The 18,545-nt window shown below is 39.8% G+C and overlaps 1 protein-coding gene across 1 annotated transcript; it reads right to left on the bottom strand.

Moving 5' to 3' along the window:
- Positions 1 to 844: 844 nt before the first annotated feature.
- scaf11 (SR-related CTD-associated factor 11) lies at positions 845 to 17,052 on the bottom strand. The gene is made up of 15 exons (XM_086146881.1): positions 16,869 to 17,052; positions 12,133 to 12,179; positions 11,852 to 11,997; positions 10,991 to 11,074; positions 10,642 to 10,721; positions 10,458 to 10,537; positions 7,761 to 7,798; positions 7,600 to 7,673; positions 6,873 to 6,998; positions 5,760 to 5,860; positions 3,278 to 5,446; positions 2,198 to 2,523; positions 1,941 to 2,111; positions 1,735 to 1,854; positions 845 to 1,373 (listed from the first exon to the last, which is right to left on the bottom strand). The coding sequence occupies exons 2-15, from the start codon at positions 12,149 to 12,151 to the stop codon at positions 1,278 to 1,280; spliced, it is 3,630 nt and encodes a 1,209-aa protein (XP_086003007.1). The 5' UTR covers positions 12,152 to 12,179; positions 16,869 to 17,052; the 3' UTR covers positions 845 to 1,277.
- Between the last annotated feature and the right edge of the window lie 1,493 nt (positions 17,053 to 18,545).

The following is an 18,545-nucleotide window of genomic DNA, read 5'->3' on the forward strand; positions in this document are numbered from 1 at the left end:
AATATGAAAGTATACAAACTGATGTTTAATATTAATTCCCAATTTGTTCTTAATTACTCTACGGTAGGATGTATAACACCTAAAATCTAATTTACTGTTGTGTTATTGATTAACCAAACTACATCTTCAAATACAAAATAAGAATAATAACATTCTACATATTAACTTTTTTAAGTTCAGTGACAGGATTTGATGTTGTAAAAACTGATTAACATTGACATTATTTTAATTTTAAACAAAAGGTTTACATATACAGTATTTGACAACATATCTATCTGGGGTTAAAGAGTAGCTGATTGTTGCAGACCATTCAGTGTCATGTTACTAAATTGCCAGTGGCATTTAAATGCTGCTCAAGTATCACTGAAATTGGGAAAAAAAAAAAGATAGACTACAAGTTTTTCCCTTTTTATGATTAGTGAACATTGTAAAGGGGGATGCATTCACTGTCTGTATCTAATTCCCCCATAAAGGGTGTGTAATTTATTCCATTATTGAACATCAAGAGATGATTGAGATGAAAGACTTCCAGGAAATGCAAAGCGGAAAACAAAATGAAACCTTCCCCCCAGAGGAAGGAGGCTCTTCCATTTTTCCTGACAGAGACGCAGAAGATCAGGAAGCAGCTACTTTATTTCACTACTCTCTGGATAATTTGCACAGTTCATTCTCGCTTTGACAGTAAAACACATTCATCCAGGGGGTGGGGTCCATCTCTGATCTCTTCCCCCCGGGAACTGTGCCTTACATTACACGCTTACCGCTGATTGCATCTCTTCAACCAACCAGAGCCCCGATTACAATCAGTCATCAGGTCGCTGAGATGAAAAAAGGCAATGCATTGTGTCTTTTAAACTAGGATTTAATCTGAAATATTATATATTTTAAAAAGAACATTGACATTATTTTAATAAGCTATGCAATCGGGATGCCATGGAGGAGAAAGTCATTGTACCAGCAGGCAACCTGGCAGATTCTTTCCACAATATGAGCTGAGTCATGATAGCTACCCTGCTCTCCTTACAGTAGTTCTGCAAGAAACGATCTATGCAAAATAAAGGGCTCTTGCATTACAATTTCTGATTGGGTCATTCCTTTTCTAACAAAATATCAAAATCTATAGAAAAAAATCTTCATCATTCAATAAAAGGTAGAGATATCAAAAAAAAAAATGTCAGACCCCCGTCTGAGTTTGGAGGCCAAAATTCCAGCTAGAGGAAATTGCACTTGAGCAGCTGTATGGGTCTGTGAGGGCATCGTCATGCCGGGGACACTGTTCATTTCTTGCGAGCATGTTTGTATTTGTCCACATAGGCCTTCACCAAATTGGCTACCTTGCTGGAGTTAACCTCACCGCTCTTGCTGTGACACACCTGAAGAGAAAAAAACACAATCAGACAAGTTGCAATATGGCCAAATGATTATGGCTGCCCTCTGGTGGTTGCTATGAGACAGACCAAACATATTAGGTTCCTGTAATTTGGGTCTAGGTGAGAAAACACTTCTTATTATCTGAGTCCCAGGATACAGATCATGTCTGCTTGCTTATGGATCCAGTTCACTGCTTCAAAGTGCAATAGGTATTGAGCAGGGTTCTTATTTTAGTTTGTATAACATCATAATGTGGAAAAATGAAGAGAACAATCGAAAAAGGTGACTTATCATTTGAGTAATATGCAAGGACTCACTGATAAATCATTTCCATCCAAAATTTGAAATGTAAAAGTGGTGTACCTTCTCAACTGCTTTGCGGACAATCTCCTTGTATTCTTCCTTTGTGATTTCCTTTTTTTGGTAAAAGGGCTTGATGGCTGTCTTTACTTCATTTATAGCTTTTTCTTGGATCTGCTGTTTCTATAGCAGGTGGAAGAAGAGCTTAGAGAAAATCTGCAATGTTTATGCTGCAGTGACTTGCAGTAAAAAGATTTCATCAAAGCTACCTTTTCCTTTTTAGAGCTGTCAGCTTGAGCCTTGTTATGCTGAGCAGGCTGAGTCGTGGAGGATGGCAACGCCTGGTTGGCTGGTTGTCCCTGGGATGATGCAGCCACATTTGCTTTGGTTGGAGTGGGAAGCAGGCCAGGCTTCCCATAACCTACCACATTACTTGCCATCTAGATAAAAGCAAGTAAGCGTGTTTTAGTCAAATGGTTTTGAGTTCTGGATGACTTTGTAGGCAAAACAAGCAAATGCAGCATACCTGTGTAGTGAGGCCGTCAGTCTGTGCCACTGCTGTCTGGCTGCCTTGCAGCATCGGTGGCGGAGGCGGGGGAGGTGGCGGGAGGCCTTGAGCGCCTACAGCAGGCATTTGCAGGAGTGGCACGGCAGGGTGGAGATGCATTGGGACCTGAGGAGGCATGGCGTATGGTGCTGCAGGCTGCAAGCTGACTGGCAGGGCTCCTCGAGAGCCCTGCATTGGGTAGTGATGATGAAGAACATTCATCTGAGGTGGTGGCATGACGTTCAGAACGGGCACTGGGGCATTGCCCGGGACTGCCTGGGGAGGGGGTTCAGTTTTAGGGGGCTCTAGAGAAGAGAAAGTTAAAAAAGGGCTGTGACTCAGGAGAGGCAATTTCAGTCAATTAAAAATGTTGCTTATTGGTACATTTACACTCGTCATAGTTTAGATGAGCAGATACAGATCATTCATAGAACATAAATATAAAAATCTAATTTGTAAAAAACCTAAGATTTCCTTAGCAGCATTACAAAAAAAATTCATATACTGCATGTGGTCTTAAAATTAACTGGAGGTAAATCAAGTTCCTATAAAGGGCTGATAATTGCATCCTAACAAATTCAAGCATAAACTCAGAAACCACTGATAGTGGATTTTATAACAGTTTAACCATTTCTGATACTGGGCAGTTGCTATCCATAAATAATATATAGGGAAAAATACGAATATATTAAGAAAAGAGAAAATGGTTATTACTTGATAGGCGTTCATGTAACGTACACTTATCGTAATTTAGAGAGACTCATCAAATGTGGATGATTTAATACTCTAAACACAGATACATGCCAAAAGAATTATGTTAATCACAATTTCTTGTACGACACTTAACTTCCTTAAATATCTAGGTAGATTTTACCTAAAGCAATGGCTTTGGAGACTCCACAATCCAAGTCAGTTCAATTGATTTTAGAGAATTGCATTGATTACACCCCCCTCCCCCAATGTCTTCAGTTAAGTGACACTGTTGTATTTTTTAATGATTATCAATAATTATAAATTTCAAAAGTGGAAAAACTGTACAGCCATCGGAAAGATTTTAACCTGCTGCTGGTTGCTCCTCCTCTGTTCGATTCCAGCCTCCGGATCCTCCTCGCTCCCTCTTTGAGTAATAGTCCTGAACATCTGCCGGGAGCGTCCTTCGAACAGCCCAGCTGGATGCCGATGACCAGCCTGACCGGTCAACCATTGCATCGCCTGTGTCGGACTCTTTCCTCCGGCTGCCGCCACGATTCTCATTGAAGCGGCTGTATGCGTCGTTCCCTGAATTGTTGCCTGTACCTGAGAAGTTGTTTCTGGACTGCCAGCGGTTGTCAGCAGGCTCGTCCTGCTGGTTATAGAAGCTACGATTCCCGACGCCCCGCCCTGTGCCCTGGCCATGCTCATAGCCTCCGCGCCCACCTCGACCTCTTGACTCTACCCTGTTCCCACGGTCTTCCCTGCGTGAGCTGCTGCTAAAGCCAAAGTCCCGGTTTCTGCCCTCAGGATCGCAACGAGTCTTTTCTGTCACCCAGTCAGGATTATCCGACCAACCTTGGTGATCCGGTGAAGATTCTGAGGGGACACCATTTTCAAAGCGGCCAGCGCTTCCATGATACCTCCGACTCTCACCACCACTACCCTGCCCTGACCTCCAACCCCCCCGACGATCCCTCCTCTGGGGAGAGCGCTCCTTTGAGGAAGGCCTTTCAGAGCTTGATGCTCTTCTATATGACCTTGTTCTGGATCTAGACCTAGAGCGAGACTTGGATCTGGAGCGACTCCTTGACCGTCGTCTCCTTCTCTCGCGACTGCGGTCCCTCCTTGAGTGGTCTCGGTCCCTGTCTCTGTCTCTGCTGCGAGTCCGTGGTGCACGGCTGGAGGGTGGACTACTGTCCCTATCTCTTGACTGAGAGCGTGAACGCCTGGATGGATCTCGCCTTGTATCCCTCTTGGGGGACCAGGTGGAGGTCGGGGAGTGGAAACGGGAGCGTCGCTGTTTGCCGTTCTTCCGTTCTTGACTCCTTTCTCTTTCTCCTCGGTCCTTGGAGCTCTCCTCCTTTGCGATTTGGCTTCCAGATGCTGGAGGATCTGTAGAAATGGATGTAGTGCTCTCTTTTGGCTGTTCCAAAATGGGGGATTCATCATGTTCACTCATGGGTGAGCTGCAGTCCATAGGTACAACATTTGTATCATCTTTAGATTGACTTCCATCCTTGTTGCCTTCTCCAGAACTGTCAGCTGCAAAGGGACTTTGTGACTCAAAGGTTTTTCTATCAGTGTCCACAGATGCCTCAGTTTCTTGTACAGCAGCATTGTTCTCAGACTGCTGAGTGGAAGGAGAAACAGGCTGGGGGGTATCACATGATGCAGGGTTAACATCCTTTGATAAATCTTCATTGCTGGCTTCTTCTGATGCTTCACCAGTCTCCATTTTATCATCCTGCTCACTACTGTGTGGGGACATGAGGTCCTCTAGCACTGCATGAGTGGGTGATGGTGAGCCTTTCTTATTTTCACTGGGTGAAATGGGAGGTGTTTTATCCTCCTGCTCCTCCCCCCTTGTGCTGCTGTCATCCTCCGAGCATGAACCAGGGCTTTTTACCGATGAGTCTGAGGGACAAGATCTCTCACTGTCTTCCTTGTCCTCTTTCAGTTCATGTTTATTAGATAGTTCCTCAGTCTCATTACTGTCTTGCTCCACCTCAGTGGACAAAGATTCTGCATCTCTTTGTTCATCAGGTGAGTCAAAGCCATCTGGGCCGACACTTCCTTCTGCATCAGACTGCTGCTGCTCTGAGTTGTTGATCGGCTCCGCTTCAGGTTTGTCTTCCTCCTCCTTGTCGCTGTTCTCACCCTCATCACCATCTTCCTCCTCACTTGCTACAGGACTGCTTACAACCTCAGGAGAGGGTTTTTTCCTTGCTGGGGCTTTCCTTTTCCCACTGGCTTTTCGGTTTGTTACCCGCTTGCCTTTCCTTTTGGCTGGCACTTGAGAAGCCCTTCCTGGCTGCGTGGACTGGCAGGTGGAGGAGTCAGAGTCTGACACACTGGACTGCGGTGGTGATGATGGCTCTGACGCTGGAGTCTCTTCCTGGGCTTTGCTATTGCGTCCAGATCGTCTGGATGGTAGAGACTCACCTTTTTTGGTGGGAGCTTCAGAGGTTGAGGCCCTGCTGCCTCTTTTCTCACCTCCTTTCGGACAAGTGATGGCACAGACAACACCCTGAAACACTGAAAAGAACAAAGTATGTAAAATATGAAGGGACCTTTTTACAAATACGGTCATAGGTTCACTAAAGTAACAATGGTGGCCAAACTTTGTTTTGTGCGTGATTCCCCAAAACTTCTGATTGATATTCAGTCGGTACTGCTGAAATATCTGATCATAAGGACTGTGAAAAATGACTGATTTCATTCCAAAACATTGAGTGAATTCATTAGCAGTATAATGTAAAGATAGCTGCGGATGGCCAATAGTGAAGTATCTTACAAGATTAAAATGACTGAGAAGAAGACTGTCAAAAATCTGTCAAACATGACTCACCAAAATGACCAGGACCAAACAGTGAATCAGAATGGAGGGGAGATGAACTGAATCCAAATGTAAACGACCGATGGTTCATGGTGGTGGGGCGGAAACTCTGCCTACAAACAAAAGTAGCCAACAAGCAATGTCAGATTTGAGCTTGGTGGGAGGATGCTGATACTGTGCATGGTAACTGGAGAGAGTAATAAACACAAATTACTTCAGTCAAAAACATTCTACCACAATTAAAGTATGAAAAGTAGCAAACATATAAATATATGATCATCTCTGAATGTAAATTTCCCTTCTCATGGATTTCTCAGCATTCTCCTATTTCTGAAATTTCAAACACCCCTCCACATCTATACCTAATATGTTACCTCACATTCAGGGTATGATTAGAGGAAGTTTGAGTGAAGGCTAAGTTTTAAGGGAGCTATTCAAGCGATGTGGGAGACAAACCATAATCAAAGTAGTAACTGTGCAATCTGTAATACTTACTATATGCAACTTGAAACATAACCAGTGAACAAGCAACTTATATTCTGATAGAAGCACTGTTGAAGTTTACTCAAGGCTGTGGGATACTCATTCATCTATATTGGAAGTTTTTACATGTTTTTGAGTGCAACACGTGACAGGTGTGAATGAAGTCAGGTGAATGCACACTTGGCCTGACCTGATACATGCTTTGATTTAGACATTTGGGAGTTTACATAAAGGGCAGGAGAAATCCAGCAAAACACACACGCACGCATGCAAACGCACACACACACGCACACACACACACACAACAAGATTTACAATTTTTACCAAAATGCGTTCTTGAAAGAATTATTCTAAAATTACTTCCATATCATAGGCCTACTAAAACACTGACCAGTGCATCAACAATAATATTGGTTTCATATCTTGATTGCTTTATTTGGCAATAAATTAATCTTTCAGTCCAAATTAAATTTCCACATTTTAAAACAAGTAACCGTCTAAATGTTAAACCAACTTGAATCATTATATCTTGATGAGACTCAAATGGGCATAAAAAGTCACATCTGTTGTAAACAAATATTGGCAGGGTTACACACAGTTTACAAAAATTGCAAAAAAGTCAACAGGGAGGTATTTCATTACCTTGAGGTGCCACTGGCAATGATGGGAGCAGATGGAGAAAGCCATGGGTAATCTAGCGCCTGGGGTTTACACTGTTTGAACTCAGCGTCATATGTAATGTCCTCTGTCATCCACAAGGGTTCCATGCTGCATTAGGATATGGATGAATATTTTATGAAAAACCTTTCAACAGATATAACACCACTGTGTGTATCTATATAAGAAACCGTAATCCAACTGTCTGAAGAAATACACTCTAAAGCAGTAGTCTCCAACCTTTTTGGTACCAGGGATCAGTTTTATGCATGAAAATGTTTCGGCGGACCTGTTAGAGGTTGTTTCCTTCTGAAAGAGCTCTCAAGCGACTTCTGTTTCTCGCTCATTTGTTTCAAGGCCTAGCTTGTGGTAGTTGATGTGTGAAATGGGGTGACAGGGTCAAGTGCGACAGTAAGGCGAAGGCGCAAACAGTCGTTTTTCAACAGAAGATCGGGAGGTCAAATGAAAAACTACAATTTGTACCAAGAAAAGATTTTCTTTGCAGACCGGTACCAAACGATCCGCAGGCCAGTACTGGTCTGGGGACCAGTCTGCTCTAAACTCCAGTGGGGGGGGGGGCTTTCATAAATTCTTCAGAATTCTTACGGTAGTTGTTCAAAGGAATTTTAGGACCCAACTGGAACCGAGTTTTGAACTGAAGAATAGTAAGTGCATCTGTCCTATTCTACCATTTAAGGGCAACATTACTTACATGTCTTCTGCTGAGATGGCCATTTCTGAAAGAAAGGAAGACGATGACCAAGCACAGCACTCTGTTCCTCTCACCTTTGTAAAATAAATAAGCAATGGATGAAAACAAACTCTTTCCAAAAATCAAAAGATAACACACAAATAACGAGAATGAACAAGCACCTTTTTATGGCTCAGTGAGGATGGGTCTTCATCGTTGCCTGAAAGAGATGTGCAAACAGTTAGAAATGGCGGGAAACATGCAATCTGTGATACTGTTGATTCGATTAGCAAAGCTGCATCTCTTGGCAGAGAGCCTGGACATTTTTCTCCCATGACAACTTTATCTTCAGCTATTCATGGTGCACTGACTGTCTTGAAATGAAGACTTTACAGCAGAGATCTTTAGCTAGACACCTATGACCCCTTGGTATTCCCCAGATGTACTACAAGGGGATTGTACATTTTTTGATGATTTTCCATTCTTTTAAAAATATTTCTAACCCAATTTTTTGTCTTTCAATACACACGGACATGAATCAATCTGCCCATTATTTTAAAAGCTAAGGATTGAGTGTGAGGTAACAGTGGCACTGTCAGGCTACCACTTATTTCCACATTGGTTTAAAATGAAATTTACATTTGAATAGTTTGTATATATGATTTCATCCTATTGACAGACAATGTTGATAATGGCATTGGTATATTAACAAGGTATGTCTATAAATGGTAATGTCACAGCCACCCTACTCACTGTACCTTGCATGTTTAAAATAAAAACATCAATATAATAGCCTGTGTTATTGGAACAGCTTAGTATTGAATGCACAATAACAAGGTACAACTGTACATAGCACAACGTTCAATATAAAACACCATTTAGAGTAGGGGGTCCCTATTCTACATCAGTTTGTGGGTTGTGGACCTGATAAAACCTTTGAAGACCTACGCTGTATGGTATGTGACTCCTTTAAGAGTGACTGAGAAGGATGAGGGTGAAACAGGACGTGGTCTAAACCGAACTGGATTTGTCTGCTAGCACAAGCACGAACACAAACATGCTTTCTTTTTTGGGACACTGAGTACTCCTGTAGCAAAGGCAGGAGTAGAATCCCCACCCCTCAGGTCAGAAGGGTAAAAAACCCACAGTGACCTCCAGCCTTATTTGCATGATAGTCAGAGCCCAAGTACAACAGCAGTGATTACATGTTGCCTGACCACTCCTAATTTTTGAGAAAATGTGTCCATTTGTTGCACACATTACAACATTCCTAGTGCATATATTGCTGTACTAGCCGGGGTGCTCAACACTTTTTCTACTTGACAAAATTTTTGGGTACCACATACTAGGGTCAACCTTTGCTGGAGGTCTCACATATGACACACATATCAGGCACAACTACAGTGGCCTCAAGGCAAATCACAAAACTCCTGATACCATATATTGTATGCAGCAAAACTGACTATCGGGTTGCACCAGAATGATTGTTTCTTAGCCCATGAAATCCAGTTTAAGAGGGGGGGAATGGAGTGCTACCAGCTGCTTTTGCCACAGCTTCATTCTGAACTACTGCATCAATTGACTTAAGACAAAAAAAAACAAGACCATCTTGGAAAGTTTTATCTAACACAGCACAATTTATTAAACAGGAATGCTTGATTATAAACTGGGCACATATCTATTTAAATGGTTTTGTGTTCAATTCCATCTTAAGACCAAAGGGGATAAGTAGATTAGCAGGTGAAAGGCTACATTTTGTTGTAAAATAACCATATACTGGAGGCACCCCAATGGCATCACATGGCAACACTCTTAATAGAGATAAAGGGTTGAGTGTGGACCCACAAGGAAAAGAAAAGGGCAGCAAATAGCTCATCATGTTCTGACAGGCGTGGGAGAGGTTACTCAACTCCATCCATCCCCTTCTGATATCAATCACACTGACACAACACTCTCCCCAATCATAAAAAACCAGGAGACAGCAAAGCAGGTGAAAACAAATGATGGATCACACAACAGCAACAGAGAATTACAGCCATAATGCTTTTTCTGGGATCCAGTAGCCAGATCCTCCTACGAAACTGCTAATGTGACAAACACTTTGCAGACAAAGGAGCCTGAAGAAGACCACAGTCGACAATTGTCCAACATAATTCAGCAGTGGGCACACCAGGAAAAGAGATTCCTCCTCTGTGGAGGGAGACAGAGTACTTAGGTCCAAAGCACAACACTTATCAGGTGTTGATCAAACTAATCAGGCAACAGGTTGGGCAAACTGGACACACCCAAGACATGCTCAAAAGGGCAGTATATCTAGATAATATTAACTATGCAATAACAAGTAATGTGGTGCTGAAGAAATGGTAAGGGCCAATTGCCTGGTCTTAGTCTACTTTTAGATGGGGTGAGTCTGAAGGGTGCAGATATATAAAAATCTATGGAATTGTAATTTAATCATAGCGTCCATAAAAAAACTGTGTATGTGCAGTTTGTTTTATGTATAGGATTTTTTATATTTGCATTTGCATTCGTGCAACTTTCACTCTTGCAACAAGCAAACATAGCACCACTCTAAACACCACATTTATTTTTCAACGGATTGATTCTACAGACATGGATATGACAAAGAAGCAGAGAAGAAAAGATGTGAGAAAGTAAAACCATTTGAGCTGTATTTCACATTTCAGCAGTGACTTTTGGAAATATTATAAATAATGATCTGTGTAAAAAAAAAAAGGCTTTTGTATCTAAATCTGCCTCTTGTGGTTGAAGTCTGTCCCTACTTCTGTCAGAGGATTAACCTTTTAGCATTGTAGGGTGAGGCCAATAAGAAATTGAATGCTATCTGCTATGCAGATATTAAACGATAGTGAACATACATTTCCTGACAAGTCCTTTTGCTTTGGAGTCAGATTTCCTCTCCATCTTCGGCGGTCTCTGTCTTTTCCCACGCTGTCTTCTGGAAAGAAAAAAAATCCAAATGGTTTTGAAGTAATCTATCTAGTTGTTAAAAAGGAGCTTGAGACTCAAAATTCTGATTATATGAAAAACACAGACACTTACTTGGGACCAACTTTATGTTCAGGGTTTCTACAGAGGCAGCTCTCTGCTTCATGTTCAGTCACTTGCTTTCTCACTAGAACCTTAAAGTATAAATAACATCACATTTTATTGTTCAGAAATCTTTAAGTGTTTTGTTTCACTTTAAGCTGAAATGCCAGTGCAAAAGTCTTTACACAGAAAGCAGAGGATGGGGTCCAATAAAAGAATGATGGATGTATTCAAATTAATAGGCCACAGCTTTACTAACAACTGACATCTCTTTGACTGATAACATGTAATGTGTTCTGAGGTCACAAAGCAGACAGAAGGATCAACTATAAGCATGGAAACAGACAGAAAGTACACTGACCTGCACACAGCCAAGATTACCATCCCATCTGTAAACATTGTTAAATGGTCGTCTGTCTACAGGGCAAGACGGAATCATCTGCAGCTAAAATAAACCAAAAAAACAAATATTACACAATCAGCATTCTCTAACCCTTAAAGTTGGACATCCACATCATATACTACTACTTTATCAGGCTTTAGGCCAATACACACTTGCCCATCAAAACTCCTTTTTCAATCATTTTCCATGATTTTTCAAATACCAGAGCCATCTTGATGCAGATCGGCACTTCATGCCACTGTCATATTTCTCTATTTTTGGATATATGGAGCTCCTCAGCACCGTATAGTGGGACGTTTAGGAAGTGTCAGTAGGAAGAGCCTTGGCAGCATTTATGTCTTGGAACCATTTTTAAAAAGGTGATTATATTTTTTTCTAAATTCTCTCACACACACACAAACACACAAACACACACACACACACACACACACACACACACACACACACACACACACTTTGAGTGGTCATTCTGCATTGCGTCAGCGGTGACTTGACTCCACTTTTACTATTACTGGGAATTGGCAAACAGCGTAATTACATTCCTGACAGCTCAGATTGGAGTGAAAGTACTTTTGCTTCACCGCAACGCAAGTCTTCCAATGTCAGTTGGGGATTACAATCTAATGCCTGGCACATTACACCTGTGGCGGTGCACTGTAAATGAGTTTTGGCCTTTAGATAGGATTTTTAGAGCATAGTGGCACATACAGATGTTATTCTAGGTTGAAAACATGTTTAAGCACGAAACAAACAGCACACTCTTTGCTTCATAACTTTGTCATCCTCGACTAAGTGAAAACTTTAATACTAGTGGCTCACCTCTGCCCATGTAAGAAGGCATCTGAGACAGAAGACATGGCAGCAGCTGTCTGGCACTGCAAGTTCACCACCAGTTAGGTAGCCCAGACAGATAGGACACTTCTCCGCCTCCTCAGCATCCAACCCATCAGGAGGGCCCTGACCTTCTACAGTCACAGGAGCAGAAACCCATACCAACAGATCCTAAGTTTATTCATAATTCAAGATGAAGTGGAGATCCACTGACATACATTGCATAGTGTAATTAGAGAAATAATTGAGTTATGAGTTAAGATCCTTACCACTTCCAGCTCCAGTCATGTCAAGCCCTGGGCTGCCCAAACCACCTCTGAATTTGTAGAGATAAAAATAAGATGTTTCAGCGGTCATTCCCACTTTATACAATTTAGGGGTTGATCAATCAAAATATTTTTCAGGGTAGATACAAACAACAACAGATTTTATGTACATACATTTAATAGATAAACAAAACTAAAATGAATAAGATTTCTGAATTTGAAAAATTATTGACGTCAAGACACTGATCACTGTCAGTGAAATGTTTTTAGAAATGTAATATCTGGTTGTCCAACAAAACAGTTAAAGTAAATAACGTTTCACCACAAAAACATTGTCAACAGTCCTGTTGAGACCGGGAGGTCACATTATAGGAAGAGAGAACAAGACAGAGCGTTGACAAACAAAAAATAATTTCTTATTAGCAGCGATGTTTTCATATAAAATGTAAACGCAATGCATCTTAGGCTACACTGAAGGACCACCTGACCAAAAACATACCTGTCTTAAGAGGGAATACTACATACTTCTAATGGCATCAACAGCTTATTATTATTTATGAAAGGCCCAGTATATAGTGTTTCTCTTGCATTCCTTTCAGAGAAAAAAAATCCCAGGCATCTCACAGTTCAAACATTGTATTGCATATCTATGTGTCTTTTTTGTTTGGTTGAATTTTGCTTTGTTTTTTTACTTATAAACTACATACACCCTTTTCTCATCCAAGGTCTGCAGTGACACAACAGCCAATCTCACACCTCTTTGTTTCCATCTAGACTCCTCCAACCTGATTATTGTTTTGTGTGCGCATACGGTTTACAAAATTGACAGAAAATTTGTTGACTAAGATATAATGACATTGGTGAAAGTAACTTCGGTAGAAAAAGTGAACATTTTGTTGGATGGCTATTCTGGAAATGTTCAATATTTTCAACATTCCTCCTGGGGGTATCTTGACAGAGATATAATTATTTAATTACTGGATTCAATTTGAATTGCAATATATTTCTTTAAAGTTCAGATAACAGAGGTGTTATTTTCATTGTACTGTAGTAAGAGCTATATTGAAATGTTTCAGAAGTTATTTGGATGCTACACTTGCTTTCCAAGGCTCTACCAGTATAACAATTTATTCTTCATTTACTCCCCTCTCTAATTTCATGGGGTCTGTAATGTGAATAAAGTGGCTCTTATGTTCATGATATATCAATAAAATTCCCGATGTCTTGCATTCGTGTTTCACTTTTGATATAACACTCACTATTGTCAAATCTTGTCGTGGCAGTTGCCACAAGATTTGCAAACAATTCACCATGACTTGGACGATAAAGAAACTTCATAGACATCACTCACCAAGTTTGAGTGCCACTCCTATCGAAGTGCTGTTCAGCAGCACCTTTCAAAATTTGTACCTAATTCCATTCTGCAGGTGCCAAATGCAAGATTGAATGAGTGAAAATGTGACAGAGGGCCGCAACAGTTATAATTCCAGGCTTCACTAAAAGATGTAAGTGGGAGTGACAGCCCATGTTTCAGATACATGATTTTCAATTAAGAGAAAGCAAGAGCAGCCAGAATGGCTTGGAAATTAATTCAATTTTCACAAGCACAGTTGTGTCTACAATGCCTACCTCTATTTTAGAATGTGATTGTGCTCTATTTGTTAATAAATATAATTCACATGCTGGGGTTTCATCATGCTGATGCAATTTTGATATATTTAAAAAACAAGATCAATTTTCTACTTGCATATAAAAAATACTAAATTATATATTATGTATTATAAAAAAGAAACATTTTTTACCTTTTATCAGGGGACACAAATACAAAAATCAATAGCAGCAAACTTAAACTGTGTAATTTTCACTCCTTCACTGGAGATAACCAAAGTTTCTGAAGACACACACATGTTGATCGATGATGGCACTGAAACACTACTTCAAGTAATCCAAGAAAGAAGCAAAAATGGGATGGGAATGAAAATGTAATACTACCACATCAAATTAAAATTTCATCTGTGGGGGACTCTCAAGATTTACCACCACCAGATCCATGCGTAACTGTTGTAGATGAAGACAGACTGCCGTTTCAACAACATGTGAACATGTGTTTAAAACTTGGAGAAAGGACAGCTAATAATGCAAACTCAGAACACTCCCTTTTCACTACAACATCTTCCAGAGTCTTTTGGATGTGTCTGTTTTGTCTGTAGGCTTTGAGGAATTAAGTGGACATTTATTTGCTTAAATGCATCAAACAGACATTAAGTATTAGGTGTTAACATGATTGAAGATAGTGTAACCCAGGTGAAGAAAGCCATAAGTTAACAAATACTTGAAAATAAAAATAAAATATTGAGTAGAATGCCATAATTAAAAAAAAAAATCATATTAGTGATATAAAAATGTCTAAATGCGATAAATAGGAATAAAAATATTATTTCATATTGTTAGTGAATTATTTTGTCATTTAGTTTAACACTACTGTTGCTTTAGGAAGTGGTAGATTTATCCGCCAATCATAATGCTGATAGCGATTTTGTTCCAGAAGTTACGAGAATGGGGAAAAAAAACAAAAACAAAACATCATATAGAAAGTCATGCTGTCGAGTTGATCGAGTGAGTGAACAAAGAAGGGAACGGATAAGTATTTCTGATGTTTATTTTATCTTTCAAAGTGTTTTATTTAATGTTCTGTCTATGTTGACGTTTACTTTGAACATTTTCCTGGTAAATTTAATGGCTGTGGAGCCCATGCATCCCGTACATGGACATGAATGCTTGATGGCGAGCCACCACAATAGGAGCCTCAACTTGACCGTATGTGCCTTCCTACTCTTCTGTTCTCCTTGCTTTTAGGGAACATGGATTTAAACAGCAAAGCCAATTGAGAACAGGTTTTCCCAACTGTTTACCAAGAGTGGATCTCAACACAGTCGTAAGAAGAGATAGCTTTGCTTTCACTAGCTAACTCACATTTACTTGTTAAGGGACTGATTGAATAGCAAGATTTTGATAACTGTAGAACTTTATATTCATTTTGTGTTTCATTTTATGTGGCATATCTTGAATATGTTGACCTGTGAATCTGAAGTGTTATTGCAATTGAAGATGTTTGTTTCCTATTGGCTTAATTGAGATGCTTAATGTGACTCAATGGTTACTGTAGTTGAAATAACCTCCATGTTATTTATTTATTTGGAAGGTAATACCAATACTGGTTTGTTTACAATAGTCTTATGTGGATTTAAAAGAAAGATACTAGTTAGAGCAAAATAATTTATTGCTTAAACATTTAAAAGTAGGAACTGAATAAGATACTATGATGGACAAAGTCTGAAAATAGAATTTAAACAGAGCTCAATATTAGACAATGAAACTAAATAAGTTTAACTCTATGGAAGAAAAATAAATTCATATTTCTTTCTTTACCTTAAGGAAAACAAGGGTTGAAATTGAAACTTATATTTATATGTCAATGCAAATGGTTTTGTGTACTTACTGTTGTGTCTGAGTAAATGTCTATGTGGAACCAATTTGTAATTACTAGTATTTCAAACTGCTTAAATCCTTTTATGAACAAGCCAGCATTTGAACTAAATATGGGTCTGCAGTGTCCCCTTTTCTTTTAACCATTTTAACAGCTCTTCCTCCGGATCTAGTTCTGGTGCAAACCCTATTATATCTGTAGTAAGTGCTACAATGGTCTTCAAATCATTTTGAAAGTTGGCAACACATTCAATGATGATTCATCACCATTTTCAAGCAAAACAGAGCTGATGCTAAATTTATTCGTAGTTTAAAGCGGATTCAAATGAGCAATTGCGGTTTAACTAGATGGGAGATGTGTAAAACCGATGATCATTAATACCATCGTGATTACATTATTAATTAATTAATTTGATTTTCGCCAGTTTATCAATTCGCACAATTTGCATTTTGATATCGGCCGTTAATCGGACAACCATCCGGTGATCGGGCACAACAATCGGCTCGCTGACACTCTCCTCAGAAGACTCGGTATTTTTCACAAGAACAAATGAGTAGTTTATAATTTAGACCGTGGGAGACGTGGGTTTTCAATCAATGACAGCACTCTCGCCCAAGCGCTTCGTAACGGGGGGATAAAGCCTACAATCTCACTTTGTCGAGTTAGAAACCGTATCAAAACATACACTCAGTTTGAATCCTTGCGCTGTCACAATCCTGAGCTCTGTTTGCCACTGGCTAACTTGTGCCTCTGACAAGTCTCAGTCAATCGTTCGACTAAAGTGAGTTCACGCGTTTAGACAACCTTAATGTTGTGATTTAAATAATTTGAGTGCAGATGACTTCACAACATGTAAGGTTTCTAATGAGCTTTCTGCTTCAAGCGACTTAGTGCCAACACGGCCTGGCTGCTGAAGACACAAAAATTAGCACCAACTATATCAACCAGCGCCAACACGACGCTGCCAACACGGTTGTTGTTGATTAGCAAAGCAGCTATTGCTAGCTAAAAACACAGCTGCATTAGAGCTAACTGCCCGGCGCCAACCGGATAGCAAACACGGCTAAATAGTATCTAATATTAGCGGCCAGAATTGCAGTGAAGGTCATAGGTTAGCTAGCTGGCTAATAGCAACTGCAGCTCAAATTTAGCTCACAGCTAACTAACAGCTTTGAACAACAGCACCTGCTTACGCCGCTTTAACTCGTTAGCAGTTAGCGGTAGGTAGCAAGCTGCAACTCTTGATACTCACCTCTAAAGTTCTGCTGTGGCCGATTTCAACCCCGCTTAACCGGTTGACGGGACGGACTCTTGTTATGAAACGCTTACGAATCGCAGTAAGCTGTAGTTGTTTGTGGCTAAAAACGGAGCGTAGATTTCAGAAAGTCCCGGCCACATGTCTCGCAGTCTGGATAAGACTTTGTGCAACTAGCGCCCCCCATTGGATATACTGGGAATGACAGAAATGACTCGCATTACCCCAAACGATGGTTGCATTACCTTACAAAACAATGTTTGCTTGCAATGCAAGTAATTACTTATTTTCATGGTTTAAAGTTATAGAAGCGGGATTCTGTCATTTTGTCAAACATACATTTAGCCACAGAGCACACCAATTTGTGAAGAAGGAGTGGGCACAGGCTGGAAGACACTGAAGATGCAGCTGAGCCAGGAATTACTCAAGTACTAAGCTTGTAATTACCAAAACATTGACGAGGAATTAAAATTAAAATCTCTCAGAAATTATAAACCAGCAAATTGGCCAGACACATGAAAATGAGAAGAAAATGCCCAAGATAAATGATCAGTGGTATACATGGATATTATTCAGAAAGTAACTTTGAAAGCAAAGCCACAAATATGTGAATGACACATGTCGGTAAAAAATAAATAACAAAATTAAAACATCTCCCCAGACAAGACAAACAAAAAAATGCAATGAATTTCCTGGAATTCAACAGGGGCTCTCAAAAAGTCTGAGGGAATGACTTGATATTCTGCACGAAATTTTCAACAAAATAAGGAATGGGAAATTCACGATATATTTCTCCATGACAAAACTATATCAACTATAAAGTTACTGAAGGTAAGCTAGAATTATTTTTTAAATATTCAGAAAAACAGATAAAATTAAAACGTATGACATTTTTGCTCAGGTAACAAACGTAGTGCTCGAATGTATAGAAAATATAAGAATGCTGTTGCGCTTTGTAAGGCCTGGCAGATCAGGACTTAAGGCGGTTGATACGAGCATTCTAGGAGGGATCCCTTTGCTGCCACCTAGTGGTCACACACAGACACTATAAGTCATGACATTCGAGTTATTTTCAAATCAGTTTTTTCTAAATTACAAATTTGAATGAAAACGGTTTCGTGGAGCTTAGTATTTCAAGATTACAAATTAATATCCATGTGTCACCTACCAAACAAGAATCTGTCAGTGAAAAATGTGTGAAAATATGAAACATTGAAATAAAGCATTCCGTCTGGTTAGTTTTGAGTGACAAAAAAAAAATAAAAATGAAATAGGTTGAAAAAGCATTCGAAAAAACAGTCTTCATTTATTCAGTATTTAAAACAAAATTAAACTGCCATTCAGTATTTACAGGTGCCCAGGTTGCCTCGTGTTTTTCCATTGGAATAAATATCTTGTCACTCTTAAAATGAGCTATGGCCAAAAAGAAAAAAAATCTACTGAAAGCAAATATAAAAAAAATTGCCTGCAACAATTGCACACAAAAAAAATTAACAGCATCGAGCGAGACACTTTTTTTTGGTAATGGTAAAATAATTGTATAATGTGAAACTATTTTGAATGCGGTCGAACGTAGCGCAATCTCCAGTACAACAGTATTCCAAACAGCTTCACGTGACTTCCTTTTTAAGCCACTTTATTTCTATTCCTAAAATGGGATGGAATTTAGACAAC

This window comes from Fistularia commersonii, chromosome 5 (genome assembly GCF_037954325.1).
Source record: "Fistularia commersonii isolate RoL2024-O1a breed Wild chromosome 5, RoL_Fcom_v1.0, whole genome shotgun sequence".
Taxonomy (NCBI): domain Eukaryota; kingdom Metazoa; phylum Chordata; class Actinopteri; order Syngnathiformes; family Fistulariidae; genus Fistularia; species Fistularia commersonii.

Bases quoted from the DNA above. Each gene is read 5' to 3' on its own strand.
- scaf11 (XM_086146881.1), bottom strand. The intron at 2,112-2,197 runs GTATGCTGCATT...GCTTTTATCTAG, and splicing joins CTGACGGCCTCACTACACAG to ATGGCAAGTAATGTGGTAGG. The intron at 1,374-1,734 runs GTACACCACTTT...TTTTCTCTTCAG, and splicing joins TCCGCAAAGCAGTTGAGAAG to GTGTGTCACAGCAAGAGCGG.